The 23,096-nt window shown below is 37.6% G+C and overlaps 1 protein-coding gene across 3 annotated transcripts in view; it reads left to right on the top strand.

The window, feature by feature from the left end:
• The window catches only part of OTUD4 (OTU deubiquitinase 4), a 47,008-nt gene extending 26,884 nt beyond the window's left edge, over nucleotides 1–20,124 (top strand). For all 3 annotated transcript variants that reach the window (XM_031010023.3, XM_031010024.3, XM_031010025.3), the window contains exons 11-21: nucleotides 1,151–1,245; nucleotides 2,876–2,979; nucleotides 3,082–3,268; nucleotides 7,339–7,501; nucleotides 9,331–9,454; nucleotides 9,764–9,819; nucleotides 10,320–10,400; nucleotides 11,435–11,573; nucleotides 12,130–12,390; nucleotides 13,784–13,824; nucleotides 15,118–20,124. In XM_031010023.3, coding sequence (XP_030865883.2) covers nucleotides 1,151–1,245; nucleotides 2,876–2,979; nucleotides 3,082–3,268; nucleotides 7,339–7,501; nucleotides 9,331–9,454; nucleotides 9,764–9,819; nucleotides 10,320–10,400; nucleotides 11,435–11,573; nucleotides 12,130–12,390; nucleotides 13,784–13,824; nucleotides 15,118–16,338 — 2,472 coding nt within the window. In that variant the 3' untranslated portion in view covers nucleotides 16,339–20,124. The remainder of the gene's footprint in view (nucleotides 1–1,150; nucleotides 1,246–2,875; nucleotides 2,980–3,081; nucleotides 3,269–7,338; nucleotides 7,502–9,330; nucleotides 9,455–9,763; nucleotides 9,820–10,319; nucleotides 10,401–11,434; nucleotides 11,574–12,129; nucleotides 12,391–13,783; nucleotides 13,825–15,117) is intronic.
• Nucleotides 20,125–23,096: the final 2,972 nt, after the last annotated feature.

Raw genomic sequence — 23,096 nt, 5'->3', positions numbered from 1 at the left:
TGAAATACCAGCTTGAGGACTTTGATTTACTGCTAAAAGTGGGAGGTTGCTTAAAGCATTGTCCTGTATGTTGTACTTGGCAGGTGCACAATTTCAGTGTGGGCAGTTTATAGGAAGAAAACTTAGGCTTATTTACTCTTCTATCATGGATTTACAACTGCGTAATATTAATTGAATGCTAGAGAACAGTTAATGGATCTATTTTTAGGGATAAAAATCACAGTTGCACATTTTTAATATAGGAAAAATGGGAAGATAATTGTAATAATAGTTACTCTCACTTGTAGAGTGGTTGCTGTGTGCAAGTTGGTATCCTTTATGTGTATCCTGTGCACCCTCATTCCATCTCCATGAGTTCTGTGACGTAGGTACTATTATTAGCTCCATTTTGCATTATGAGGAAACTGAAGGGAGAGAAAAATAACTTGCCCAAGGTCATATTGCTGGCAAGTGGAAGAGCCAGACCTGGAAGCCTGGGGTATGTGGGGCCACAGCCCTGCCTTCAGAACCAGGACGTGCTGCCTCTTTTGTTTAGAGTCTTAACATATTGTGCTCCTACTTTTTGAACAATTTAGAAAATAAGTGTAGAAAAAAATTTAGAAGGACAAAGAAGAAAAGGTTTTCTTTCTTTTAGGTAGGAGATATGGAGGTCTGGGAGGTTAAGGAGATGGATTTGATTGTAGACCTATTTGAACTTATTTTGTTTTTACTGATAAACTTTATTTTCTGTTTAATTAAAGACTAAATTTTAAAAGCCGGGTGTGGTGGCTCACACCTGTAATCCCAGCACTTTGGGAGGCCTAGGTGGGTGGATCACTTAAGGTCAGGAGTTTGAGACCAGGCTGGCCAACACGGTGAAACCCTGTCTCTACTAAAAATACAAAAAAAAAGAAAAAAGCCGAGTGTGGGGTCACACACCTGGGATCCCAGCTACTTGGGAGGCTGAGGTAGGAGAATCCCAGGCTTGAACCAGGGAGGTGGAGGTTGCAGTGAGCCAAGATTGCGCCTCTGCACTTCATTCAGCCTGGGTGACAGAGTGAGACCCTGTCTCAAGAAAAAAAAAAAAAAAACCACAAAAAACTGATGAGTAATGCAAAGGAAGCAGGTGACTGATTTTTTTTTTCCTTTTCATTTTTGGAATTTTTAACAGGTTAGGTTGGATCACAATGGAAAATTTTTGAATGCAGATGTTCAAGGAGTTCATTCTGAGAATGGACCAGTTTTGGTTGAAGAACTGGGAAAGAAGTATGTACTACTCTTCAGCTAAGGCATTTACTGCCTCCTCCATTTAGCCTAATCATGAGCATTTTAAAATGGCCTTCAGTATTTGCAAATTCAATGAAAGATAATTGCCCATGTATAGAAAGTATATTTGGGCCAGGGACAGTGGCTCATGCCTGTAATCCTAGCACTCTGGGAGGCCGAGATGGGTGGATCATGAGGTCAGGAGATCAAGATCATCCTGGCCAACATAGTGAAACCCCGTCTCTACTGAAAATATAAAAATTAGCTGGACATGGCAGCGCATGCCTGTAAATTCCAGCTACTCAAGAGGCTGAGGGAGGAGAATCGCTTGAATCAGGGAGGCAGAGGTTGCAGTGAGCCACTGCACTCCAGCCTGGCGACAGAGCTAGACTTCGTCTTAAAAAAACAAAAAGAAAGTATATTTGTTCCGACCTCTAGAAAAGCACTAAATGTGCAAATTTAGTATTTTGCACATTGTCAAACTTTAAATGAAGATTATTTGTTTTGTTGCTTACTGTTTAAAATGTACCATTGTGCACAAAGACAGTTCAAGAAATTGACTGGATCGTAATATGGGAACTTTGGAGGGATTCATTTTAAATTCATTCAGTACTGCGTTGCATGTAGTTAGTATTCAGTCAGTGTTTGTCAGATGGAGTAGTAAAATATTGTTGGCTTACCTTATACAGTGTTATTTTAGAGCATCTTTGTTTCAGTTGCTGCTGGGCTTTATTAGAGAAAAAGGTAGTAAGTCACACCTTAAACTTTACTGTGGAAAAATTTAAACATATACAAATTAAGAATAGATCCCCATTATAACCAGCAGCACAATTTTTGAATCCCAATATAACTCAACACCCATTTTTAGCAACTAACAGCGTTTGGCAAATTTTTTTCATTTTTTTTGAGACGGAGTCTTGCTCTGTCACCCAGGCTATAGTGCAATGGCGCAATTTTGGCTTACTGCAACCTCCGCTTCCCGGGTTCAAGTGATTCTCCTGCCTCAGCCTCCCAAGTAGCTGAGATTACAGGCATGTGTCACTACGCCCGGCTAATTTTTTCTATTTTTAGTAGAGATGGGGTTTGACCATGTTGGCCAGGCTGGTCTTGAACCCCTGACCTTGTGATCCGCCCACCTCAGCCTCCCTAAGTGCTGGGATTACAGGCATGAGCCACTGCACCTGGCCTTGGCAATATTTTCTATTCTATTTTCCCTAATATGTTTTTAAAAAATGAAAATGAAATTGGCATATTTTGAAGGAATCCAAACATCACACCATTTCTCCAGTAGATGTTTATATGTTTCTCTAACAGAACAAAGACTTCCTTCCCCACCTTAACTACAGTACCATCATCCTAAAAGAATAAGTCATTCTGTATTTATTTAACTTTTGCTTAGATTGTGATTCAACTTTTTTTAAATTAGAAAATATGCTTTTGATTTATATCATTTTATTTGATTAGAATTACATCTGGATTGGTAAATGCAATTTGTACCTTAATTGTAATTTGTTTTTAATGTAAGAAATAAAACTAGAAATTCTTGTATAAGCTGAAAATAAATATGCAGAATATTTAAGTATTCTTACTAGGGTATTTTAAGCTATCACAAGTCTTTTCCCCTTTGAAGGCACACATCAAAGAACCTCAAGGCACCTCCCCCAGAAAGCTGGAACACAGTGTCAGGGAAGAAGATGAAAAAACCTTCCACTTCTGGACAAAATTTCCATTCTGGTAGGAGCACATCAAGCTATCATTCCTTTGGGACTGGGATGATGGTACTTGGGATTGTTTATAATATGAATATTATGATGTACTTTTGGGTTCTTACAACAGATGTGGATTACAGAGGGCCAAAGAATCCAAGCAAGCCAATAAAAGCCCCATCAGCACTACCTCCTCGACTGCAGCATCCTTCAGGAGTAAGACAACATGCGTTCTCTAGTCATTCTTCAGGGTCACAGTCTCAGAAATTCTCCAGTGAGCACAAAAATCTTAGCCGGACACCTTCACAGATCATAAGGTAACCTTCTTGAATGTAAGAGAAGTATAGAAATCAAGTAAGAGGCATTTGTTATATTTGCCACATTATGTGCATTTGAATAATTATAACTTTTTATTCATATCATTGTCCCTATATTAGTATTAGGAGCATTTTGTATAAAACTTCATGTGAGGATCTCAATTCTTTATAATTCTCTTCAAAGCAAGGAAGTATATATAGAGAGACCTTTATTTTTTAGTAATTTTTTCAAATGGTTTGAGAGATCTTATTCTAGCCCAATTCTATTCTGGCACTTAATTATTTTCTGGTGGCTTGTAATATGGTAAATACTGGATTCCAGATTGCATTCCTATTTCCTTGGGAGGTGAGGATACTCCCATTTGTACAAGAACTTAAAGCAGCCCAAAATTGTTGGTTTACTTTGATCTGATAAGTTTTGATTGTGGTGATGTCTCTTAATACTGAATGGGGCTACAATTTTAGGTCTGTGAAATTATAAATATCAGCATTCTGACTAAGTATCCAGAGGCAGATGAACTTTTAGGATCATAATTTTCCTGTGCTATATGGATTTTAATTTTTCCCTAGTCTTCCCTTTCTGTTCAGTAATTTTATAGCCCTTTGGAAGAGCTTTATTTGAGAGGCTGTGTCTTATGTTGAAGCTGTCTTCATCGTGCAAATATGACTGTGTTTCCTGTGGAGTCTTCATAGGTGACTATGACAAGTACCTTTCCCATCAAAGCACCTTCTCAATTGCCCGAAGAGCTGTAGCATCAGCTTATGTGTTTGCTAACCCTCTGGTCTTTAGTTCCATTATTTCTGGCATTTGGGTGTTCCTTTTTTTGTGAATGCACTTAACATTTTGTCACTGAAGATGTATAGGCTGGTGTGAAGGTCGTGAGTTATCTCAGTTGATCACAGTCAGTTACAGATCAAACTCCTTGTTGTACTCTTTCACCCCTTCTCACTACTGTAGTTGGCTAGTCTTAAAAAGAGAGGAAAGAAAAAAATACGTTTTATGTAGCGTCTTCAAGACAGAATTATAGCTTCTTAAGCTGACATTTATCAATACTATTTTAGTTTCTTGGGGCTGTTGTAACAAAATACCATAAACTGGTCAGCTTAAAACAACAGAAATTTATTTTTTCACACTTTGGGTTGCTAGAAGTCTGAAATCAAGTTGTTGCCAGGGCCATGCTGTCTCCGAAGGCTCTAGGGGAGAATCCGTTCCATGCTTGCCTCCTACTTCTGGAGTTGACTGCAGTCCTTGAGGTTCCTTGGCTTGTAGGTGCATCACTCCATTCTTTGCTTCCATCATCACATGGTGTTCTCCCCATGTGTCTGTGTCTGTCTCTTCTTGTAAGGGCATTAGTCATACTGGGTTTAGGTCCTACCCTATTCAGTATGACCTCACCTTAAATTGATTACATCTGAGAAGACTCTATTTCTAAATAAGGTCATGTGCACAGGTACTAGAGATTAGGAATATGAACATATCTTTTTGAGAAATACACTTCAATCCATAACAAATACTAATGATTCTAATCCGTTATATTACCTCTCCCAGACAGACAGAATTTATGCCACTAATCAACTAGTTATGGCTGAAGTTTGTTGTTTGGACATTGACCAAACTCCAGTAGCCCCTGGTGGTAGCTTACTCAATGCACGAAAAGTATCTAAGATATTAACTTACTTTGTTAACTTTGGAAACCTAAAAATATAAAGTAACTATAGGAAGGTTATAGGCAGAAAGTAATTGTTTAATGACATTCCCATTTTTTGATAGAAAAAGCAATATTCTTTTTCCTTGAACACAAGTGTACTCTTCAGTGATTTAAAGATTAAAAAAGAAAATACACATAGACTACTAAATGGTTAATTTAAATAAACTTGTTTATTATAAACTGAATTTATAATCCAGTGTGTTTCTGGTGTTGACTCTGATCGCCTGTGAATTGGTATAGTGCTCAGATAGATGTCTTGTACCAGTAATACTTTTAATCAATGGTTTTTTTTTTTTTGAGACGGAGTTTCACTCTTGTTGCCCAGGCTGGAGTGCAGTGGTGCGATCTTGGCTCACTGCATCCTCCATCTCCCAGGTTCAAGCGATTCCCATGCCTCAGTGTCCCGAGTAGCTGGGATTATAGGCATGCACCACCATGCCTGGCTAATTTTGTATTTTAATTAAAGACAGGGTCTTACCATGTTGGTCAGGCTGGTCTCGAACTCCTGACCTTAGGTGATCAGCCCACCTCTGCCTTGCAAAGTGCTGGGATTACAGGCGTGAGCCACCGCACCCGGCCTCTAATCAACAGTGTTTTCAATACTATGGTATAGAGAAGCATATCTTATTAGGATCCTTTTTTATGTGTTAGCTATATGTGTTACTTGGTATATAAAAATACTTGATGGTGTGTGACAAGGCAGTGGTAATTAATACCATAGACATGAAACTTTAGAGATTTTTTGACATTGTGACTAATTACATTAGAACCTAGTGGTATTTGCAGTTTGTCATTAGGTTAGTATGCCTTCTCCATTGTGTGTGTGAGTGAATTTTACTAATGTATTAAAACATTTAAAAACTTTATTGAATATTTAAAGTAAGATTATTACAAAATCTAGTCAGATTTTAGAATTTTATAGCTAACAATCTAATTGATTTAAGCCCAGTACAGTTCATCTTCACTGTATTTCTAATCTGTAACACATCACTTTTGAATTTCTTCTAGTTATAGAGCAAAAGAGAACCGTAGTGCTGGATATGAGACCTTCTTGGCCTCTCACTTTTTCCAGTTTTTCTTCATTGATAATTGTCTCTTCCTGTGGAGAAAACACAGAATATAACCAAAAACCAAGCAAGATTGCCATATATGCTTTCGTTAATGTGGCTATCCAGGAAATACTGTGGCTGAATATCTGTCTTCATGCTAGATGAAAATAGATAGTAGTAGCTTCTCTCTGTGTGGTAGGTGAGGATGAGATGAAGGCCATATAGTAGTGGTCATTTTTTTTGGGTGATAGGAGATGGTGATAAGGTAGTGCTAATTTTCCAGAAACTCCTGACAGTTGCTGAGTCCTCTTCAAAATTTTTTACCACTGGGATTTGGGAAGGATTGGTCTAAAATTTTGAGAGTCTAGATTTTCTATCCCTCCCTTTTTTCATGGATACCATTAGGGCTGACATCTGTCCTATTGTAATTAGAGTGTGATTATAAATGGGACTATGTAAGGACATGAAATGGCTATTTATTTCAGAGGTTAAAAAAAAATCAGATAACATCATAGTGCTCTACTCTGTTGAGGAGGATAATATTTCTTTGTACTGTGACAAAGTATTTTTTTTAGAGGTTTTTAGATTTTCATGTTCCATTTTGAAGAACTGTTAGACATGATAGAAATAGTATTCATACTGCCTTTAATAGTTATAAGCCATATAACACATTAGGGTTGGATTATAGGGTACTAAACTCTATTCATTAATTTCTTGTCAGCCTTTTTTGACCAAAATTATGTTGAAATGACAGCAGTCTTATCTATGCAATTGGTATCCAGCCTGACATGTTTTAGTTTTTCTTTTTCAGCTCTGTGTCTCCCTTGGTGGTGTCATAAACAAGTGGGAAGATGGTCCTAGTGTCTCATTGGACCATTGGACCATTCCCCTTTACTTAGAACAGAAAGTGAGAATGCTTTTGAGACCTAAACTAATAACTTTCCCTTTGAGAATTAATTCTTAATGAAAATATTGGAATATGGTATAACAAGTATATACAGTGCTCACTCATTTTTGTATCATTTGGAAATAAGTTTTTTTTTCTTTTCCCCTCTACCTCCCATTGCTGTTTGTCTTCTTGACTCTCTGTAAGGTAGGCTAATGCTACAGGAGCTTCCATTTGCTTAAACATTTATTAACCAGACTGCCAAATGTTCTAAAATGTCAGTGTAGCTAAATTAGTAAAATGTTTGTATTGCAAAATAGATCATTTTATTTTAGGTACTCAGTACAGTTTTGTGTTTTTTTTTTTGACAAGAATGTTTTGTTTATTTATTTATTTATTTTCTGACAAGAATGTTTTATTTGACAGAAAACCTGATCGTGAAAGAGTTGAGGATTTTGATCACACAAGTCGAGAATCTAACTATTTCGGCCTTTCCCCAGAAGAGCGCAGAGAGAAGCAAGCTATAGAAGAATCCCGTTTACTCTATGAGATTCAGAACAGAGATGAACAGGCTTTCCCAGCCCTTTCCGTATGTATGAAAAGACAGTTTAAAAGTCATTATACAGGAGTTTCTCTTAATATAGTTTTTAGATTAAGCCATAGTTCCCGAGGGTAAACTAATAATTTTTAAACTCTAAATACTTTAAAGATCACATTTTTCACATTTTTCCTATTTTTCCTTTTCACATATTTAGTAATATCTCTAGACCTAGAGATATTACTAAAAGGTTGATGATAGAGTTGAGGCAAGTAAACTGGTTTGTTCACTTGTAGTGTTTAGTGTTTTCTTTTGAACTAAAATGTGTTTAATTTGTTAGCAGAAGTACTGTGTAGTAGAGGTTCATGATTTAGTTAATCCGTTACAACATCTATGTGTAAAATCAGGAAGCCCTTTTGAGAGCTGTCTTTCAGGGTGTTTGCTGTTGGAGGTGGTAGCGCATGTCATCCTGTGGCTTTGTCCTTTCTCCATGTGTCAGGCACTGGGCTGTGATGGATGCTTCTCTGATAAAAGAAGTGTTCTCTATCTTCAGGTTTCTTAATTCTTTTTGGGAAGTCAGAAGGGAAAACTGTTCTCATGTAGAATGAAGTATGTGCTCTGTGAGGTGGGTTTGTTGGCAGCACAGAGGAGGGGTACCTAATTCATTCTCATGTCTGGGAGCCTGTGCCTATGGTCTTTTACATCTTGGTAAGTAGTACCCAAATGACCTATGATCCAGAATGGTGGTTGGACACTTTCTCTCTTTAGAGTAGATTAAATAATGGACTGTTACGGGAAGTTACCCAGTATACCAGTATAAAACATTAAAGCCCCACACACTCAGGTGTGTCTTCTGGTCTCCGTGGACTTCCTTAGAGGCTTGAGGAGGAGTTTAGTTGAAAACAGGTGATCTGGAATAGCAGTTTAATCTGGCACAGGCATTGGAGTTTAGGAATTATTGGAAGAAGTGCCGAATCCATTTAGGAATGATTGAAGTGCCCAAATCCGTACATAAATAAGCATTGTTTATGTGCGAAGTACATTTATCTCTCATGTCGTGTTATTATATAAATAACAACTACAAATTGTTTAAGCTTGTATTCATACCATTATGCATTTTTCAGTTAGTGAATTGTAAATGTACAACTACTGTAATGTGGGTACAGGTTGTGAAATTTCTTTCTTATTAAGAATGGGGTCCTTCATACTCATCATTTTAGACTAAGGAGTTTGATACTGATTGCTTTTGATAGTGGCTCAGATTTGTTTTCTAGAAAACTCCTGTTAGAGAGGGCTGAGATCCTCCTCTTAGCTGTGTGGAACATTTATTTAGAATGCCAAAACAGGAACCTAGAACCCTCAGTGATAATTTAGCTTAAAAACCTGACTTATTTCAGTCCCTTATCTCATTCAGAGTTTAAGTGATTTGCTGACAGTAAGCATTTCAGTGATAAGAATCCTAGTGCACTGTGTTTGCTAATTTGCACTTAGGTTCTCCCCAACTCCCCATCAAAAAATATGGCGCTACAATGACTTTTTTGGAAGGTTGGCACAGAAGATGTTGTTTTTTTTGAAAGAAAAGTTGTAGGATAAAGGTTTGTTCAGGGTGGCTTCCTGAAACAGGGATATGAAGATTAAGTCTACTCATCTAAGTCGAAATCTGATTGCTTAATCCTTTCAACTTAGCGATAAGACTGTTAATCTAGGGTGTATAATTAATTATGGACCCTAGATTCTATCTTCTTTAGTTTCAGTTAAAAATACAGGGCTGTGAATTTTAAGATTTTAGAAGTATGAAGAGTAAGATTAATTATAGAATTTGTTCATGTATCTGTGGGTAAATCTTTAACACAAAATGTTGGGTTTTGTTCATTTTAAAGAGCTCATCAGTCAGTCAGTCAGCTTCTCAGAGTAGCAATCCATGTGTCCAGAGAAAATCATCACATGTAAGTGATAGAAAAGGAAGCAGGCGGAGAATGGATACAGAAGAACGAAAAGACAAAGGTAAGTTATCTCATCATCAGAAAGCAGATGCTAGAGATCTCTTTAGATGACTGGCTTAATGTCATATATTTGGGAAAGAACCGTTTTTAAGTTGTTAAGTAGTTTATCTAATGTCACAGATTTTGATTGTTGCAGAGAAGTATCGACTCAAGCTAAAGTATGTTAAGTGCTGTTCTAAAAACTACATTTTCACTGACTAAACATGGTTCAAATAATACTTTTGGCTTCTTCTATCTTCGTATTTTGTTCTTCTGTGTTCAGACATGACTGGTGGCTTATGCTGTCTTTTTTAATCTTGATCTGCTACAGACTCTATTCATGGACATAGTCAGTTGGATAAAAGACCCGAACCAAGCACATTGGAGGTAAAAGTTTTAAACACTACTTGCATCTTTTCTTTGTCCTTAATACTGTGTAGTACAGTAGGAAGAAGTGGAAGAAGGTGAAAATAATTTCAAAATTTTATAGCTGTGTATTAGGAAAGTAGAAAAGCAGGGAAAAGATGATGGGGATTGAGAAGTCACTCACAAATTATGACAATTTCTTCAAGGTACATTAGGGTGCCCTGCCTGAATTGTTAGAAAGTAGCCTTTATTCTCTGTCCCTCTAGAGTGATGTTTTTAAAGGAGAAGAGTATAATGTTTGAAGCCTTGCCTCCAGTGAAAACTGCCCAGTAGTTTGATGTAATAAAGATGTTCAGGCAAAGTTAGCCTACCTGTTGAAAATAACATACAATTGGAAAAAATACTCAGTGGTGAGAGGGTTCTGTCAGATACAGGTAGGGTGAATTATAAAAGGAAACCATCAATATTCCAGAATGTGGGTCTCTGAAATACAAAACTTTGCTTCTTTTTTGCTTCCAAAGAATATTACTGATGATAAATATGCAACAGTTTCGTCACCATCAAAGTCAGAGAAGTTAGAGTGCCCTTCTCCTGCAGAACAAGTAAGTATATTGTTGCATTTAACATTGAATGCTCCACTCTCTGGGTTTCTTTGCTCTGTATATAGGGTCATTTAAAAACAGAAAACATCAGTATGGGAAATGGGAGAATTTTTTCTGGCATCACAGTTTGGCTGTGGTTATGATTTTTAAATGTATTCTGATGTTAGTCTAGAATGTTCTCGATATTTATGGAATGTTATAGAAATAACCACCATTTTCTGGTGATTGAGACCATTCTTTTGAATTGACTTTGAATATATTTATATTTGTTATCGTTATATTTGATACTTTGTATTACTTTGGTAGATTTACTTGAAAATTAGATTTTTGAAGGGAAACTGAATTTCTACTTTATTTCAAAATTTAAAAGAGTTATCTGCATCAGTTATTTCACAGATGGGAGGGAATGTACTGATTGAAAAGGTTTGAAAAATATACATTAAAAAAATACCAATTTACAAATTTCATGATGAACCTGTGTTCTAGCAGACATTTTAGTTCTTGATCCTAATACAAGAGTAGACAAAGTTAAATGTTAAATGCCTTTCAACCAACATTCTTCATATTGGTAAGAAAGCATATAGTTATATGAGGAGTTTTTCTAAATAATCATGAATTTCAGGATTTCAATGATTTTGCTCACTTGCCTTAAAAGTATTGTGTTGTATTTAACTCTGCTAGTGGATAGGTGCGGTGGCTCACGCCTGTAATTCCAGCACTTTGGGATGCCAAGGCGGGCAGATCGCTTGAGCCCAAGAGTTTTGAGACTAGCCTGGGCAACAGGGTGAAACCCTGTCTGTATTAAAAAATACAGTCCTTGTTGGTAGGCAACCCTTGGTTAGGATCAAATTTGTTTGCATATTATCTTTAGCTACTGTGTGTTTTTCTTACATTTCTAAGACTATAAGGGCTATTTGTACTTCATTTGTATAAAAGGCAGGCAATTCAATATGTATCTGGTGGTTAGAAATAGTGTTAAAGCAAAATGACCTCTTGTCTTTTTCTGTCTTCCCCCACTCACCTCTTTCTTGAAGAAGCCAGCAGAACATTTGTCTTTGTCAAATCCAGCTCCCCTTCTAGTTTCTCCAGAGGTACATCTAACTCCTGCGGTGCCTTCTTTACCAGCCACTGTGCCAGCCTGGCCAAGTGAACCTACAACTTTTGGACCAACAGGTTAGAGAAGGGTTTAGAAAATCTAGCCAGCCAAAATGCCTTTCTAGTCAGAGACTTCAAATTCTTGAGTGAAAGTTTGACCTCTGAGCAGGATTAGGTGTGTGGGGCCTCACAGAGCTTTCTGTGATACTCTGCTTTGCTCTGCTTCCAATGTGGAAAGACCATGTACATTTGGTGTTGTATTCATCTGACATATGCCCTCATAGTCTCAGGAGCATGATGTTTGAGCTGGTTGCTTTGGTTGCTCAGCACTAATTAGCACCACGGTTTGATGCTTCCTTCATGGGCCAGCTCTTTATGGCCCCGTAATGAACCCCTTGACCAGCCCCATGTCCTACACGTGCCTGCAAGAGCTACTATTAGAAGACATTGACTCAGAGCTTGTGTCCTGGACGTATTTCCTTCTTGGTGTCCAGGAGGGCTCTTGGTTGATATTAAAAGGTACTACTTTAGATTGGCTGTATCAGTTATACAGCATTCTTTATAGGTTAATGTAAGCATATTTGTAGAGATTTTCATCTTTTGTCATTTTGATTCCTTTTCTTTTCTTTTGTAGGTGTCCCTGCTCCAATTCCCGTTTTGTCAGTGACACAGACTTTGACCACTGGACCTGATTCAGCTGTATCCCAAGCTCATTTAACACCCTCTCCAGTTCCTGTGTCAATACAGGCAGTTAACCAGCCCTTGATGCCTTTGCCTCAGACATTGAGCCTTTATCAAGACCCACTCTATCCTGGGTTTCCTTGTAATGAAAAGGGAGATCGAGCCATTGTACCACCTTATTCACTGTGTCAGACTGGGGAGGACCTACCTAAAGGTGAGCTCCTTCTCCAAGTTCAAATCGACTTTATCAAGTCCAAATAAGCTTAGTTAAGAAATGAAGAGATGTAAGTAGAGGTCAGAGGTCTGGTTTCTTAGTAAGCTCAAGGATGGGAAGGACAGCAAAGGTTTAGCTATTAGTCAGTCATTCTTGTTTCAGCTTGATTTATTAGAAAATGTATTATAATTTTTTTTTTTTTTTTTTTTTGAGACGGAGTCTCGCTCTGTCACCCGGGCTGGAGTGCAGTGGTGTGATCTCGGCTCACTGCAACCTCCACCTCCCAGATTCAAACAATTCTCCCACTTCAGCATCCTGAGTAGCTGGGATGACTACAGGCACATGCCACCAGGCCTGGCTAATTTTTTGTATTTTTTAGTAGAGACAGGGTTTCACCGTGTTAGCCAGGATGGTCTCGATCTCCTGACCTCGTAATCTGCGTGCCTTGGCCTCCCGAAGTGCTGGGTTTACAGGTGTGAGCCACCGCGCCTGGCCCAGAAAATTTTTTTTTAATGTTTCTAGCATACTTGTTAATGCTAGTATGCTTAGTAATGATACCTCCTTGTGTGTTTTTACATAAATGGGCTTGAAACCATTCTGAATTAAGATAATAATAATTTCACTAATTAGATACCTAAACACTGTGGAGCTTTATCAACACTGGTCTGCATTTCAGATATGCATCCATGAAAAAGTTACAGAGAAAAGCAAATATAGTATGTAGTGGCTGTTAAAGTACTATATTTAGTATGTCTTATTTTTGTTTAAAAAATTCTTCTAAAGTTTGCTTTCCCTCTTTATTTTTAAGGAATTTACCCCTCCCTCCTTTTTAGTTTCCAAAATTTTATATCTGTAAATTTGAGTAATGCACTGACTGCTATATGCTGTTTACCTGGATTTATGTGGATGTTTTTGTTTTATTAGTTAGTAGTTTGATGTTTGTGTCTATGAGTAACTGGCTCATGGCAAATGAATACTTGGAAGAATATTATCCTGTGAATGATGCTACTAATAAGTTAGGTTTTATGTTGATTTTACCATTCTTCTCAACATTTTTTATTTCCTAATTTTTAAACCCCCAGAAAAGTTGAGAAAGAAAGCCACCTGAATGTCCTTTACCCAGATTCAGTTTTAATGAGATAAAAATTTCAATCTAAGCCATTTTGGGATTTATATGCTAACAGACAAAGCATATTGAATCTGGAATTAACCTTTGGGAACAACCTGTTTTTGGGTTGTTATATTACAGTTTTTAATCTATGTTTTGTATCCCAGGCTAGAGAAGACAATTATAGTAGGTAAAATTGTCTTTAGAACTATGTATTTAATGAGGATGATTTAAAAAAATCTCTGCAGATATATAATTTTAACAAGTGATTACTTTTATTTTTAGATAAGAATATTCTTCGATTCTTCTTCAATCTTGGTGTGAAGGTATTTACATTTTATCATCTTAAAAGTTATTTTATTCATTAATAGTGTTTTAAATTATTACTAGTGTTAACTCTTACCCTGTCAGTCAGTAACCTAAAGTTTACTAAATCTCATCATTTTAAAAACCAGCATTTTCAGTACTATATCGTTTGTTTTTGGTGCCAGTAGAGGCTCCAGTTTTACTTATTTTTTGTCTTAACTGGTGATGGCTTAACCTGTGAGTATATTTAAGACATAGCTGCATCTTTGGGCAGCCTAGTGGAAATGCCCTTGCTGGGGAATAATTAGATGTAAATCTGGGCTTGAAGTTCTGCTCCATCACTCTTTAGCTGAATTTCCCTGGGCAAGCCATGTAGTGTATCTGGGCCTAGCTTTTTTCATTTATAGAATGGGGGTAATATTCTTTACTTGCCTCCATTATTGAAAAGATCAAAGGAAATAACGTGTACATCCTCCTATGTAAGATAGTGTGGTTGTTGACTAGAAGAGCAGAGGTATCCTTTGGGAAGTGGTCAGCCTAGAAATAGCTTTTCTTAGGTTGGAGAACTCTGTCCTTGTTAAATGTTAGGTTTTCTCCTGTCCTAGATTAGTTTTTGTGGGTTCTAGACAGTTAAACTATGAAACGAAGTGCCCTACCTTAGCCTGCTGACCACTTTCATAAAAAGAAACTTGATTATTTTACTGTCTGCTGCATTGCTTAATTTTAATGTATTTAATGTTGATTTTAATTGGTTAGCCAATTAGCTGGTTATACTTTCTTCATATTTTGGTTTTTAGCTGAACTCTTGCAGAGGAAGGATTTGGAATATTTCATTTTCAACATTATCCCTCCCTGATTAGAGGTCTAACTTAATCCTTACATTCGGAGTACTCTTGGGGGTTCCTAGAATTGCAGAGTCCTGGCATTGGAGATCATCTACTCTTATACTGGCATTCCCAGTAAAACAAATTCAGATGTTAACTGGCCTGCATGGGGTCACACAGTGAGTTAGTGGTAGAGCCCGAATGTGAATGCAGGTCTGGCTAAACAGTCAGTGATGGAGATACTATCTCCTATCAACCTATGAGGACTTCAGATTGGTTTTAGGACAGGAGCAAGCAATGGAGTCTTAAAGCAGTGAATTTTGTAATTCATTTTCACGTGGTTATCACAGTGATTTAGTATTTGGACTATAGATTATATGGTCTTTGTAGGCATGAGAAACTTATTTTGACCCTAGTACTTGTAGATTGATATCCACCCAAACCTCTCTTTTTTCTCCTCTTTTGTTTATTTGTTTTTTGTCTCTTTAGGCGTACAGTTGTCCTATGTGGGCCCCACATTCTTACCTGTACCCTCTGCACCAGGCCTACCTGGCAGCCTGCAGGATGTACCCAAAGGTCCCTGTCCCTGTTTATCCTCATAATCCCTGGTTCCAAGAGGCTCCTGCTGCTCAGAATGAAGGTGATTGTACCTGTACTGATGCCCACTTTCCTATGCAGACTGAGGCCAGTGTTAATGGTCAAATGCCACAGCCAGAGATTGGACCGCCGACATTTTCTTCACCTCTGGTTATCCCTCCATCTCAGGTGTCTGAAAGTCATGGACAATTGTCTTACCAGGCTGATCTTGAATCTGAGACCCCTGGGCAGCTTCTGCATGCTGATTATGAAGAGTCACTAAGTGGCAAGAATATGTTCCCCCAGCCATCTTTTGGACCCAATCCATTCTTAGGCCCAGTTCCTATTGCACCTCCTTTCTTTCCTCATGTTTGGTATGGGTACCCTTTTCAGGGATTCATAGAAAATCCAGTAATGAGGCAGAATATTGTCCTGCCCTCTGATGAAAAAGGAGAATTGGATCTGTCTCTGGAAAATCTGGATCTGTCTAAAGATTGTGGTTCAGTTTCAACAGCAGATGAGTTTGCAGAAGCCAGGGGTGAACATGTACATTCTCTCCCTGAAGCAAGTGTGAGCAGTAAGCCGGACGAAGGCCGGACAGAGCAATCTTCCCAGACACGAAAGGCAGATATGGCATTGGCTTCCATCCCTCCTGTAGCAGAGGGAAAGGCTCATCCTCCCACTCAGATTCTAAACAGAGAGAGAGAAACTGTGCCTGTTGAACTTGAACCTAAAAGGACCATTCAAAGCCTGAAAGAAAAAACAGAAAAAGTAAAAGATCCTAAGACTGCTGCTGATGTGGTCAGCCCTGGGGCCAACTCTGTTGATAGCAGAGTGCAAAGACCAAAAGAAGAGAGTTCAGAAGATGAAAATGAAGTGTCTAATATTTTGAGAAGTGGTAGATCCAAGCAGTTCTATAATCAAACTTATGGAAGCAGGAAGTACAAAAGTGATTGGGGCTATTCTGGTAGGGGTGGATATCAACATGTGAGAAGTGAGGAGTCCTGGAAAGGACAGCCAAGCAGAAGTCGGGATGAAGGTTATCAGTACCATCGAAATGTCAGAGGGCGACCATTTAGGGGAGATAGGAGGAGATCAGGGATGGGAGATGGCCATAGGGGACAGCACACTTGATGGTTGTTGCCGAAGTATTTTCTAACAGAAACTCTTAGGTGGAATGTTTCTGAAGGCTTTAAAAAAATACAATAAAGTAAAAACCCCAGTTGGAACTCTTTCCTCTCCCCAGCCCCCCTTACCTTCACTCCCATACTGGACAAGACATTTTGGACATGAGTTCAAGGGGGCAGGTTAATTCCTGGCATTGCCAGTTTTCTTCATTCAGAATCTGTTTATTTATCAAGTGACTGTCCCCGTAAAAAGTAGAAGATAAGTTTGTTAAAGTATTTTTTACAAACAGCTTAATATAAAACATTATAGATTTAGTGTTTGGCTTTTTTCCTTATAAGTTTATAAGTTTGATTTCAAATGTTGGAAATGTGTGCTTTATAGTGTTTACTAAAGTGACAAGAAAATATACCATTTGACACACTATAGATTCCAAACATAACGTTGCACCAAATAGAAATGTATATTTTATTATGCAATGCCTTAGTCATAAACTGGGCTCAAACAATTCTCAGCCTAAAACACTGTTGTCTTTTAAAATGCTTCCAACCCAAAGGCCTTTCATCTCAATATCTGTCAAACTTGAATAATGTCTTCTCTTTAATATTCACATAAGGCAGCCTATTAACTGTGTCTTAGCAATGTTGTATATAGTTCTTTTAATATTCATAAGGTATATTTTTGAATTTTGGTATTTGTTGAGATTGCATAGAAGAATAGTAGGAAATCCAATGAAATGGCTGTTTCCACCAAGAATTCTTAGCACTGGTGTAAATATCATGGTGCCTACTCGAAAGAAATGTAGATGCTATGCATTTTGAAAATAATCTGCATCAGTTAGAACTGCAGAAGTTTTTTTAATGCCACTTTAACACTAATGCACTGACAGATTCTAAATATTTTGTGAGAAGAAATGTTAAAAATTTTTAGCTTGACAGGTTTCTAGAGTTGTGTGTGTTCCCCCCCCCCCCCCCACCCCCCGCACCATTGGTTGTGTATCACTTTCACTTTACACTTGCATGTTCTACTTGTCAGGGCTGGAACTATTGTATAGAAGATAATATGATTGTGACTTCTAGTTCTTTTCTAGAGGATGCTGCTAGAAAATGGTTTTGCTTTGTATTTTATAGCTTGTTACCCTTAGGTAGGTAACATCTTACATTCTGCTTTCTTCCAGTCTTTGCAGTATTCACTAGAGGTTCCCTTTGCATGTTGCACTCTGTTCTCATTTGGAGATTGAACTCTGAATTAACACAGTATTCATTCATCTGTGTTATTTTGTAAAAATAACTGTAGCTTATATTCTTTATTTGTGCATACCAATGTGAAAATCCACTCTTTTATTATGTTGAGATTATCTTCTGATCAGGAAGTTTGAGTGCTATGCAAATAACATAGTAGTAATTTCTCTTTGCATGCCACGTGTAATATACCTAGCCAAAACCAGATGCGGTGACTTTCTTTTTTTGTAAAGCAAATTACTTAAGAAAATACAATTCACTTGAATTTGACAAACTGAAACAGATGGGTTTTCTGGGTTCTCTGATAACCTATGGGAATGTTTGGATGCCAGCTGGGCTCAGTGAATCGCCACTGTACTGTAATAATGGTTATTTACCTCTGTGCTGTTTTAATTACCTAACGTCTGTGTAACTGCTGATTTGAGTAGTGATTAGCATTTAGATAATGTAACAGGATTTTAGAGAGCACTTTGAAAGATAACATTTTATTATGATGGTGCTAGGTAAAAAATTGTAAAGACTGGGATGGTTGTGTGGAAAACTTTTCTTGAGAGAACCTATTGAAAGGAATTTGTTGTCACCTTCTTAACTAGAATAGGTGTTGAAGGTACCGCTTAAGCCATTTTTTTCTTAACATCGGTGGCTCAGTTAAGGAATGAGAAGATAGAGGGTCCTCCACTTTCAGCTCATGCTTTTTTATGTAGGACTAGCTTACCTGATTTTAATGAAAATCACATTTTGATACAAACACCAGATTTGAAAGTTCAGTGTGTTTGATCTCAGGAGTCCAAAATAAGTTGTTGCTTCTAGTGTCCTGCATTTTATTGACTGGGGTTTGATCTCAGCTTCTGAAAATGTTTAAAAATTGGAAGGAAATACTACTCATATCTTCATTGTCACTTTGTCTTACCTCAATTGAGTAACAGAATATAGCTCCTGAAGGAAACACTGATTTGCTTTCTGTTTCCCATATCTCACCTCTAGGATATGATGGAAGAAGTGCTTGAAAGAGAATTTTAGCAGATGGTACTTTTCTCAGTGACCTCTGGAATAAAAGAACTGACTTTTGATAGTTTTAAAATTAATCTTTGCATGAAGGTTGGTTTCGCTTTTTTTCCTTTGTTTTTAAATGTATTAATTAGTCCAGGGGATTTTGCCTTATGCTGAGGTCAAACTAAGGCTAAGCAAGCTTTTGTCCTTCATTTTAACTGTTTATGTCATACTGTATGTTGACATATTTCTTTATAAGAGAATAGAGGCAAAAGTATAGAACTGAGGATCATTTGTATTTTTGAGTTGGAAATTATGAATCTTCACCATATTATGATCATACATATTTTGAAGAACAGACTGACCAAAGCTCACCTGTTTTTTGTGTTAGGTGCTTTGGCTGAACTTGATTCCAGCCCCCTTTTCCCTTTGGTATTGTGTATGTCTCTTCATTTCCTCTCAAATCTTCAACTCTTGCCCCATGTCTCCTTGGCAGCAGGATGCTGGCATCTGTGTAGTCCTCATACTGTTTACTGATAACCCACAAATTCATTTTCATGGCAGACCTAAGCTCAGACCCTGCTTTGTCCTGGCAAGCATAGGTTTTCCCAGACCACAATGCCGATATATCTTATTTAATGCAGACTGTATTCTTGCAGCGTGTTGTTTCCTTTGTGACTCAAGGTTGAATTAAAATGCCTGTGAACTGCAAACTTGCTTATGATTGACTTGGTGCAATAAAGTTCCTTTCTAACCATTTCTGGTTTAGAAAACATTCAGCCATCCTAGAAACTAGCAATATTTATTTTTGCCTCTTTCGTCTTACCTTCATTTTTAGATGAGGTAAATGTTTTGTCTTTTACTTAAGGGTACTAAGCAAGGTCCACTCTAGTGTAGCTGAAGAGAATGCATATTTGGCTACACTATTTCTGTTTACTGTATTTTGCTTCCTACTTTATGTCTAAATGCTATTGTTTGTTTAAAATCCTAATAATGTCTCATTTCCAATATGTTATTTTTCAGATAACTAAGGTTTTGCTACTAATGTCAGCCATTTACTCTCCCACTAATTGGGATTATTTTTTAAAAGAGGTCTTTCTCCCCGAAATACAAGTTTTAGAAAATCTTAGAAGAGGGGTGGGTGCATGTCTTAATGCTGGGAAGCGGCGACTTTGGGGTTGAACTTACTTGAATGGATTAAAAATTGCATTGTGTTACAGAGCTAGAAAATTTTATGTATGAAAAACGATAATAGCCTTACACTGAGTACAAATAATACTTTAAGAGCATGTGAAGATGTGATCATTTGTGATGTTACTTGTAAAAAAAAGTATATATACATATCTTTTGAAGTGTTAAAAGGAAACTAGTACTTTATATTCTTTATCATATCACTTTTTGTAAGTGTTGAATATATTCCTGTTTATTTTTCTATGTTCTGTTTTGTAGCCTTAAGAAGTGTTTCAAACATATCTGAATGTATAAAATAAGAGTAAATGCCCTACATGGTGTGATGCTGCATTATATATAAAACTGTGTGCATATATTAAATTTTGTCTCTTGATTCTGCTTGTGATTCTTTGGTTCCAGGGTTAACCAGGTAATATAGCATGTAGATCTCGAGAATTTTTGTAAACTCCTTAAAATAAATGATTTCCATGACATGTTTCCAGCTAGAAGACAATTCTCGTACATGCAACTAAAAGCCATGTAGAATTTATAATCTATGGGTACTGTAATTTTCCCTACTTTATATAACGAAATTGAGGCCAAGTTACTTGCTTAGGGTTATGCAACTAGTAAGTGGTAGGACTCGTATTTGAGTCTAGTTTTAAGTGATTTTATAGCTAGTGCTACCATTTTTTTTCTGCAATGACTAAATGGGAATGTGCAGAATATCTAAGAATATGGATTAAATTGTTTTTTAATGGTTTTTACATTTAGCATTCAGTGATATTTATGTTGGCTAAAGGTGAAGCAAATTGAGTGTTTTGAAAACAAAGTATACTTACTTTATACTCTGAAAACTCAATTTCTTAAAGCCTGTTTTTCTTTATAAAAGTTACCAGAGAATATTATCAAGTCAATACTTGTTTACATACAATATGAACTTTCTGTTAGTCTGGCTTCCTCAGGAGGCCGAACCTGAAACAAGAGCCTCTTTCAGTTCAAGTATTTGACAGAAAAGTGAGTGATCTAGGAATAGGGTCAGCAAGCTGGGAAGGAGGATGAGCCATTACAAAGGTAACGAGAGTTGGCATGTGGAACTTTTGAGACTGCTTTAGGAGCTGAGTAAAATATAGAACCTTGTGGGAAAGGGAGAAAGGAAGGAGAAAGGAAACATTAGGTTCTTGGCAGTATGCCCGTGGGTTTATCCATGGAGTCAATAGAGAAGCCAGTGTGGGGGCTGGTTAGTAAGAGGTGTGTTTGTGGCTGGATGGGGGGCTCTTGCAGAATTGATCACTCCAGAAGTGCATGGCAGTGACCCAAATTAAGTCAGCGGTCTCCAAAAAGTGTCTGATACAAAGGGCCTGCTTTTCACTTTGAATAATTAAACTTTCCCTTTTCTTTCAAAGACTTAGGTCTGGGTCTAGGGCATAGTATGAGAATGTAAGTAACTATGAAAGAGGAAGTTAAACACAGCTTCCCTTCATAAACTTTTGCACCCTAACTTAATCTGTGAGTTCTTCATGAAACGTGGACCTCTCAGAATAGTTTAATAGGGTTTTCTAAGAAAAGCTACAGACAGACATAGGTATAAACATTAGTTTTTGAAACTGGTTTTTCTATAATGAATTCATTAGAGAAACGGGGGCTTTAGAGGCAATCCTTTAAAAATACATAACATTCCTGTAATTATATTTTATTTTTCACATTTAGTAAAAAACATTACAAAGATTAAAGATGTTAATGGTAGGCCAGGCGTGGTGGCTCACACCTGTAATCCCAGCACTTTCGGAGGCTGAGGCGGGTGGATCACGATGAGGTCAGGAGCTCGAGACCAGCCTAACCAACATGGTGAAACTCTGTCTCTACCAAAAATATGAAAATTAGCCGGGCATGGTGGCACGCACCTGTAATCCCAGCTGAGGCAGGAGAATCACTTGAACCTGGGAGGCGGAGGTTGCAGTGAGCCAAAATCGTGCCGCTGCACTCCAGCCTAGGCAACAGTGAGGCTCCGTCTCAAAAAAAAAAAAAAAGATGTAAATGTAGATGAGTGTGGTTCTTAAGGCCTCCTATCCCTATGAATATTCTTAACTGAACTGGCAGGTTAACCGATTGATAAAATTCTGTGTAGTAAGCCAATTTCTTTTTTAAAAAAATGAGAATCTTGACTTTGGACTAACGACCTTCAGATCAAATAGAAAACAAACTACTGCAATTTACCTATCTAGGGATATATTTGTTACTTGTTGCATCCTTCCAAACTAGTAGTAAAAGCATTTAAGTCCTGTATAGTTTTATAAGATACTTTTGTAAATGGAGACAAGAAACCAGAAGCACAGATAAAAAGTGACCATTGACATGGGAGACCTATACTTAGGCACATGCAAGGTTGGGAGCTGGAACTAACATTTTCATTAAAGCCAGAGTCACCCCAGCGAAAAGGAGTGAAATTAAAAATTCCCAGACAAAACTCTCTTGGCCTGGGATCCAGTTTCTTAAAGGCAAAAAACAAAACAACCACTGAAAATGTTACCACATTCATTTAGGTTTGAGGTCCAGAAACTCACAAACTAGGAAAACTGAAAAGTAGTTCCAGGGTGGTAACACACTTGGCTCCCCTGGCAGAAGGCAAATGGAGAGCCTCTCAAGGAAAAGACCTTTCTTGATGGCAAACAGGAAACCAGTTTGACTTAACCAGGTTTAAACAAATAGGGATTTATTTCTCAAGAAATGTGGAGAGAAGTGGCTGCTGGCAGTTGTGCAGCGTTTTAATGTCAGGAGTAACATTCTTGTAGCTTGTTTTGCATTTCCCTTATATGTGTCACCTTATGGGCATGAAATGCTTGCTCCATATATTACACCCTCAAGAAGCAGTACCAGATGATAATCTCCCTTTATTAGGAAAACGAGGTTTTCTTGAGGTATTTTCTAGAAAAACCTCAAGAGGTTTCAATTTACTGGCTAGAACTCTCTTGCATTAGGTCATATGGCTTAACTGCAAGAGACTAGGAAAGTATGGAAGAGGATTTTCTATGTCTTAGACCAATTATGACCAACCACGTGGGACTGAGCATACTGTCTACCCTAACAAATTGGCAGAGGAGGTGGTAGTGGTGGTGAGTACAGGGCTGAGGATAAATGGTATTTGCCACACAAAATCTCAGAATTTTCAGATACAGCCTCGCTGAACATCTGCTCACAAACTGAAACACTACAAAGGAAACAATCTTCCAAGAGCAACAGTCAGCACAGTATACAGCCAAGTTTAGACCTGCATGTATTAAGTGGACAGAGCAGAAATGCTTAAAAAAATTAAGACAAAGGGGTGAAAAATTAAAGTAGAAGCTCCGGAACAACTACTGTCTGGAT

The sequence above is a fragment of the Gorilla gorilla genome, chromosome 3, assembly GCF_029281585.2.
Source record: "Gorilla gorilla gorilla isolate KB3781 chromosome 3, NHGRI_mGorGor1-v2.1_pri, whole genome shotgun sequence".
Classification (NCBI taxonomy): Eukaryota; Metazoa; Chordata; class Mammalia; order Primates; family Hominidae; genus Gorilla; species Gorilla gorilla.
Note: the sequence above shows the minus strand (reverse complement) of the source record. Positions and strands in the feature narration are given on the sequence as shown.